Source organism: Momordica charantia, assembly GCF_013281855.1.
Source record: "Momordica charantia cultivar OHB3-1 chromosome 11 unlocalized genomic scaffold, Mcharantia_2.0 BLBB01000011.1, whole genome shotgun sequence".
Lineage (NCBI taxonomy): Eukaryota > Viridiplantae > Streptophyta > Magnoliopsida > Cucurbitales > Cucurbitaceae > Momordica > Momordica charantia.
Genome location: NW_028275159.1, coordinates 7,481,952 through 7,490,228, shown reverse-complemented (window position 1 = coordinate 7,490,228; position 8,277 = coordinate 7,481,952). Strand labels below are relative to the sequence as shown.

The window sequence follows — 8,277 nt, the reverse complement described above, 5'->3', positions numbered from 1 at the left end:
CCTCGAAGCATTTACCATACGTAATGTAACACCAAATCATTAGGTTAAAGTAAAATTATTGATTAATCGGTCCCATAATTTTTCCTCATTAAAATAATTAGTTACTTGCTAAATGGGGGAAGGAAGGCGGAGAAGGCCACATGGTAATTTGAAAATTATTTATTATTTTTAGATTCCCAAAACGGCCCACCAATTTGCATTTATTTACATTTTCTGCTCCAACCAGCTAGAGGCTGTGGTTGTGCCACGTAGCAGTATGGAATAAAGCTAATGGATAATGAAGATCAGTGGCCTGCAAAAGCCCTAGAATAAGAGGGAACAAAAAAAAAGAGGAAAATTGGTGGGAAATTTGAGAAAGGGCACAACTTGGTTTCGGAGCGAGCACAGGGGGGCGAAAAAATAATTGGGAATTTATTTTATTTTATAGTATCGATTATAAACGGTCCGTGTTTTTTGTGGGAAGATTTTGTGTGCTCTTTTTTTGTTTCCTCATTTTTTTAGTGAAAAAGTACAGAGATTTTATGAGGTGGTGGTGATTTTGGGCGGGGTGCGAACTAAAACATCGGTTTCTCTGGTGGAGTGAGTGCTCTCACCGCTCGGGGCTGGCCTTGCAGAACCTGAATTCTGCTATTTCATGACGATTTTTGTGACCATCTTGCTATTTAGCTTCTTCATGAAGGTGGGTTTGTTTCTTTCTCCTGTTACTTTTGCCCCATCATTGAGAATTCTCTATATTTTTTCTCAAAAGGGTTGTTTGTGGTCTCATTTACTGTTTCCTTTCCACTGTGTTTAGTGAATGATGATTTTGCAGCCCTTGATTTGTTAATCTAGTTGTGGCTAACGGCCTTAGGTGGTTTATGGCAAACTGGCTGATAGCCATAACTAGATTAAATAATCAAGGGTCCTAACTAGCTAACTAACTTAGTTTAATCATACTTAGTTACATCAGTTTGACTGGGATGGTGGGTTGCTATTTGTGCAAAAGCTTTGGTGTTCTAACTTCACTGTCTTCACATTTGAAACCAGCAGGGGAATTGATCACAGGAGTCTGTGAAGTTGAGGTTTCTTGGGCTTTCAGGAAGATGGGGATATTGATCAGTTTTTGCGCTCGTTTGTGAGGTACTAATATAGAGTGATAATGGTAGAAGACAGGGATTGTGATAGTAGTGGCATGATATATCCAATCATCGGATGTGTGTGTACCGGTTTACATGCAGCTTTAAGTGGATGACAATGGAGACATCATCTGATCACCTTAAGAACCAGGACGATTCATCTGGGGTTTGTGAGGAAGATATACTGGCCGACCCCTATGTGCGTTCTATTAAATGGAGTGATGTTAGCTTGAGGCAATGGTTGGATAAGCCAGAAAGATCTGTGAATGCTCTGGAGTGCCTTCATATATTTAGGCAAATAGTGGAGATTGTTAACATAGCTCATTCACAAGGCATTGTTGTTCATAATGTGCGTCCTTCATGCTTTGTGATGTCCTCTTTCAACCACGTAACTTTTATTGAGTCTGCATCATGTTCAGATTCTGGCTCTGATTCTCTTGAGGATGGACTAAATAGTCAAATTGCAGAGGTCAAAAAATCATCTTCTCCCTTCCCAAGCAGCCATGGAAGCGAGGGGTTTCGATCAGTTATGACCCCCATAAATACTTTGTCGGAAACTAGTTGTATGCAGTCCAGTTCAGTATATGCAGCACATATGCCATTAAACGAAGGGTCTGGAGAATGTAGAAAGAAAGATAGAAGACATATTGAAGAAGCAGAAGATAAGATGCAATCATTTCCAATGAAACAGATATTGGCCGTGGAGACTACTTGGTACACTAGCCCCGAAGAGGCTTCTGGTGGCCCCAGTTCCAGTGCTTCAGATATATACCGTTTAGGAGTTCTTCTTTTTGAGGTTAGTAGTGCAAGTTCCACCCATGTTATTTTAATATTGAATGATTTAGGTTTTTGGATGCCTGGTGCTATTTTTACTTCTCCAGGCTCCTAGGTTGCCAGTAACACTTTCAGCACCTTTGGAATTTCTATTTTAAGTTTATATATTAGCTTGTCTGATAATGACACTTGTGACCCAGTTATTCTGCTCCTTCAGCTCGAGAGAAGGGAAGAGTAAAACTATGTCGAGCTTGAGACATAGAGTGCTTCCTCCTCAATTGCTGTTGAAGTGGCCAAAAGAAGCTTCATTTTGCTTATGGTTACTGCATCCTGAGCCAAGTAATCGGCCTAAGCTAAGGTGAACCCTCCTTTCACTGTGGACTTCTCGGGTTAATAATCTTTGCATAAGCTGTTTTGCGTCACCTGTGATTTTCCTTTTAAAGATAAGTTTGCATTAAATGAACTGGAACCATTTCTTTCTCCAGAAATCATCGAGTTGGAAGCAATAACCATGCAACTACTTTGAAGCTTAATTTGTTTCATAAGTTTCTACGTTTGTGCTTGTTTATTTTCCTGGTGAGATGTCTCTGCAGTTAAATGAATTGGTATTGTTCAGCTAATCTCATGAATGCTACTAACTTCTTTTATTGTATCCATGTAAAATTCTTTTAACAATGTTTGAAATGTGGATATTTCTTCTTACATGAAAATCAGATCAGGGTCCAACTTGATAACATTTATATGTTAAAGAGTACGATTACATCCATGATTGAAACAACTAGTCAACAATTAAATGAATCTAGATGTCATCATTTTATTTTCGTTTCAGCTGTTTTTTTAGGGAACGGAGTTATTATTACTAAGGAAAGTTACAAAAAAGCACACAAGGCGATAAGACATTACCTTGGGGAAGTTCTAGGGATTACAAAACAGAACTCTCAAATTTTTTTTTTTTAAAAAGAGAACCCTAAATTGGAAATAGATAATTTGTCCTACTCCCGAAAGGAGCAGAAAACTGTATAATTCCCGTCAATTATCCTTTCTTTTTATTCAAATGAGCCAAAGAAGACCGTGAACTTCATTTCTTTAAAGAATCCCTCTTCACTTTTGAGAGGAATTCCATGAAGGCATTTATATATGAAGTCCACTACACTTCATGAGGCACGACATGAAAAAATTCTTTAGATTTGGTAATTTCACATTCATGTAGGTAGTCATATAATAGTAAAATTAAATCGAGCAAGAAAGAGAGGGAGTGTTCAAGAATTGGACTTGAGGCCAATCTGACTGGTGTGCTTGATGGACTTCACTTCATGAGGCACGCCATGAAAAATTCTTTAGATTTGGTAATTTCACATTCGTGTAGGTTGTCATATAATAGTAAAATTAAATCGAGCAAGAAAGAGAGGGAGTGTTCAAGAATTGGACTATCAAATTAATATTATTTGGAGACTTTTATAAGCAAGATCTATATATGCTATAAAACTGCAAGACATTCTATTTCTGACTATTAATTCAGACTGACTGCTTGCTGTAGTTTCATATACAAATATTTGTGTACTGAGACTTTTATCACAATGTATAATATGATTTTTTCCCCTGTTTCCTTCGCTTAGCGATGTGTTGAAGTCGAGCTTATGCATCTTACTCATTCTAGATTTCAGAATTAGAGTCGTCTTGCATTGTATTTTCATTTACTGCATCTTGTTTGGAATGTAATTGTTCTTTAGCGAATGGTGTTAGCTCTAAGTATACATCTATCTAGAAGAAGCAGTTATCATGCTTCCCTTTTCTTCTTGTTTTACAGTGAGTTATTGCAGAGTGAATTTCTTAATGAACCAAGAGATGATCTAGAAGAACGTGAAGCAGCAATCGAGCTTAGAAAAAGAATTGAGGAGCAGGATTTGCTGCTAGAATTTCTTTTGCTTACACAACAAAGAAAACAGGAAGCTGCTCATAGGTTGCAAGATACTGTATCATTTCTGTGCAATGACATCGAACAAGTCACGAGACACCAAACTAATTTCAGGAAAAAGAATGGTTCTTGCCCAGATCTTGAGAAGGACAATCATTTGCAATTAAATTTCCCTTCAATGACTCCTGTTGAAAATACTGATTCTGCTAGCTTGGGGTCAAGGAAACGATTTAGGCCAGGAATTTTGATCCATGATATGGAAGCATGCGGTGATAATCTTGATGACAGTGAGAAGTCAAGCTCAGCTAATGAAAATGAACAAGGCGTACTTTTTAAGAGTTCTCGGTTGATGAAGAACTTGAAGAAATTGGAGCTAGCATATCTTTTGATGAGAGGTAGGGTAAACAAGCCATCGGGGAGGCAGTTTGTTAAGCACTCGTCTATAAGTAGTGATGGTAGAGGGTCGGTTGTTATGACTGAAAGAAGTTCAGTTAATAATTTGGCTCCCAAAGAGAGTTGCAATGATAATAGACAAGGTGGGTGGATAAGTCCATTCCTGGAGGGTTTGTGCAAGTATCTATCCTTTAGCAAGTTAAAAGTCAAGGCAGACTTGCAGCAAGGCGATCTGTTGAATTCCTCCAACCTAGTATGTTCTCTCAGTTTTGACCGTGATGGAGAATTTTTTGCCACAGCCGGTGTTAATAGGAAAATCAAAGTGTTTGGATATGACTCAATCATAAATGAAGACCGTGATATTCATTACCCTGTTGTTGAAATGGGTAGCAGGTCAAAACTAAGCAGTGTTTGTTGGAATCGTTACATCAAAAGTCAAATTGCTTCAAGTAACTTTGAGGGCATAGTGCAGGTAACTGATGCCACAAATTTAATCCACCTTTGAAATTATGTTATTTTGTGGTCATATTGTTTTACGGTGTGTTTAGGTGTGGGATGTCACAAGAAGTCAAGTAGTCACTGAAATGGGAGAACACGAGAGGCGCGTATGGTCCATCGACTTCTCATCAGCCGATCCAACAATGTTGGCTAGCGGGAGTGATGATGGTTCTGTTAAGCTATGGAGTATCAATCAGGCAATTCTATTTTTGCACTTGGTGGATGTCCGCTTTGAAACTAAACGTACTACAGTAATCTAATTGCATGCTGGCGATATTTATCTGGAATGTTTGATAATTTGTTTCTTACTTGGGTTGCTACTGCAGGGTACAAGTATTGGCACAATCAGAACAAAAGCCAATGTCTGCTGTGTACAGTTTCCTGCGGATTCTGGTCGGTCCCTCGCATTTGGTTCAGCAGATCACAAAATTTATTACTATGATATTCGGAATATAAGAGTTCCTTTGTGCACCTTCACTGGACATAACAAAACTGTAAGTTACGTCAAGTATATAGACTCGAGCACACTTGTTTCTGCATCCACTGACAACACCTTGAAGCTCTGGGATTTGTCCACATTCACCTCTCGGGTTGTCGATTCCCCAGTCCAGTCATTCACGGGCCACATGAATGTAAAGGTACCATGTTGAACACTTTTCAACTTATTGTTATAAAACTTCTCCTTTGTAGGAAGAAAGTTTGTTGTGCAACTTTGATCATATATTCTAAAGTTTCCCCATCTAGATTGGTTAAAAGAATTAATTCTCACTCTACCACCAGATTCATGTTTTAATCGAAAAACACACGGGTGTTGACTCCAATCTTTTGGGTTGGGCTCAAATAGAAGCTGTGTAGTGTTTGGTTTATTGGCATAAAATATAATAGAATGAGAATGAAAGGTGGAAAGGAGTTGGAACAGGAATTATTATCTTATTTGGTTTAGCATATGAAACAGATGGGTGAATTACGAATCTGAATGATTATTTTGTATAGTAGTTGTTATTATTTTCAATATCTGTGAGTGTTTGGGCCTTGTTTATATGCATCTCAACTAATTTTTGTAGTAGAAAGGGGCTTATTAGGTGTGGAAATACCTCTAGAAAGCAATGAAGTCCCCACTATAAATGGTTATGGAGGTCTCTGCATGAAACAAATGTGTTACGGCACTAGGTTTTTTTGTTTTTTTTGAGAAATCGAACTTTTCATTGAGAAAAAATGATAAAAGACAGAATATATAAGAGCTTACAAAAAACTATGATTCTATGATTTCTAGTGTTATAGCACAAGGTTATTTCCTGCAAGTATGATATTGAAGAGTTTAGTTGGTGCCCAAGGGTTACTAAATCTTCTAGTCCCGTTCTTGGTGTAATCACTTTAATACCATTAGACTTCAGTTTGTTTTCTTTTCCCTAATTTGACCTTAGTCTTCACTCTTCATGCGCTCTCTCCTTCTCGAACAGAAATCTGAAGTCCTTTGTCTTGATGTATTTGGAGATATTATTTGGAATTGGTACATTGGATTGGAAAGAACATTTAAGTTTAAATTTATTGAAAGCAGCGTCTAATTTACACCAAGAGAGGGTCACAAAAGTAGTGTTTTGAAAAGAGTCAAAAGGCTTTTTTTTTTCCCTTCTAAATTGTTGAAGGTTCTTTGTTCCTCTTGAGTCATAGGGCTTTGAAAAATGTCTTTGGGTTTCTGCCTCTTTTCAAGCACAAATGAAGGATGCCTCCTCTGGGGGGATTTTGTATATTACATTTTCTTATAGATCATTAGTTTCTCATTAAAAAAATTACTTTGTTATACGAATATAGTAATTAGGCTAAATTATAAAAATACTTCTGAACTTTGCCCTTTGTTTTAGAAATGCCCCTATCCTTTCAAAACTACCCTCTTGACCTTTTGTAGACGTTTCAAAAACACCCTTTGAACAAACATCCGTTAAACTTTTGATAGAAAAGTTGACATGGTTGAATCTGAAACGACGTGACGATAAACTTGGAAGCTTGCCTAGATTAAGTTTGAAAAGAGAGGAAGTGTTGAAGAAACTATCATTTTTAAAAGGGAGGATTGTGGCATTGGGGCAAACTTCTATGTTAACTGTCACGATTCTGCCACGTCAATATTACAATGTATATATTTAAGATAATACATTACATTTTTCGTTGAGATGGTGGAAAAGAAAGTGTAAGGGAATGTGCATCTTTTTAGTATTGTACACTGGAGTGGAGAATCTATCTTCATTTAAACATTAACAAACAAAACTACAGAATGCTTCCTTCTTTCCACCCTTTTCACCATCCTAAACACTACCTACTATTACTTCAATATTTGTTTGATCATCAAAAATGTTATATGGGTTGTGAACGACACTTTCATACCATGGCTGTTATTTATGTTTGATAAGTTCTTATTGAACGATCCCCTTCATTTGACATGAAAATTGGGGCTAGTTAACCTAATTGGACTGATAAAGAGCCCTTCACCCTGGAAAAAGTACTCAAGTTGATGAATAACTGATGCTTATTGGGATTTTCATTGCAGAACTTCGTGGGACTATCAGTCTCTGATGGGTACATTGCTACAGGTTCAGAGACAAATGAGGTCAGTTTCTTGCATCAATTTACTTTTTTGTTTATTACCACTACCCCCATCCGTTCTCTTCTTCATTCCATAAGAACGATTCTCCACCGTACCATGTTGAAAAAATGTGTATGTTACTGTATCTAATCTTCATATTATCTCATTAGCTTTGGGAATATGTTTATGTTATTCCATGGATTAGGTTTTTATCTACCACAAAGCCTTTCCAATGCCAGCATTGTCGTACAAGTTTCAAATGGATCCTCTTTCCAGACACGAAATGGACCACACCGTGCAGTTTATCTCTTCAGTTTGTTGGCGTGGCCAGTCGTCTTCATTAGTAGCTGCTAACTCAACTGGGCATATCAAAATTTTGGAAATGGTTTAGAGAGAGCCAATGGTATTTAAATAAGGGTAAGTGTTTGCAGAAAATATTGAGGCAGAGTAGTATGTTGTATACCCAAGAAGCTTGTGCAGCTATATAGTTTTTACAGAAGGTTAGATCTTTAATATTGAGCAACAGTAATTTGGCATTAAATCATAGTGGGTGGGGGGCTTTTGTTTGGAAGAGATTGCTCTTGGTTAAGTCTGTAGATAGAAATTCAAGGGAGGGGAAGGGGGGGTATCCCTATTCTTGTATAAATTGAATGCAAAATGGTTCAAAAGCAATTTAGTATATGGTAGTCTTGCTGATCTCTCTCAACCATTCCTTGTGAAAATTTCCACTCCGCTCGTAGTACCTACTCTCTTTATTTACGTTATGGATTCATATATAGTTCTTTAATGTCGAAAGACTCTACATTTTTGAATGATGTTAATGTGGCAAACTATAGATAAAAGTAGTATACGTTCTATATAGTAAAGGAAATTTACCCTATTCTTTTCCCTCTATTGGTTTTCATCTTTCTCGCTACTTTTTGGCATTGATAACTCTTTTATAGGGGTGCACGTTGGTTCGGTTTTCTTGGTTTTGGACCGAATTCAGAACTGAATTGATGTAC

At 37.3% G+C, this 8,277-nt stretch overlaps 1 protein-coding gene across 4 annotated transcripts; it reads left to right on the top strand.

Annotated features, from left to right (window-relative positions):
• Positions 1-318: 318 nt before the first annotated feature.
• On the top strand, positions 319-7,979 carry LOC111010399 (protein SPA1-RELATED 3). 4 transcript variants are annotated; one of them, XM_022283786.2, is made up of 8 exons: positions 321-679; positions 1,030-1,911; positions 2,090-2,247; positions 3,697-4,669; positions 4,746-4,913; positions 5,022-5,333; positions 7,238-7,297; positions 7,479-7,979. In XM_022283786.2, the coding sequence occupies exons 2-8, from the start codon at positions 1,192-1,194 to the stop codon at positions 7,662-7,664; spliced, it is 2,577 nt and encodes an 858-aa protein (XP_022139478.1). In that variant the 5' UTR covers positions 321-679; positions 1,030-1,191; the 3' UTR covers positions 7,665-7,979. The 4 variants fall into 4 exon arrangements, with proteins under 4 accessions (XP_022139481.1, XP_022139478.1, XP_022139479.1 ...); XM_022283787.2 differs by having other exon boundaries at positions 1,027-1,911; XM_022283788.2 differs by having other exon boundaries at positions 322-679; positions 4,746-4,892.
• Positions 7,980-8,277: the final 298 nt, after the last annotated feature.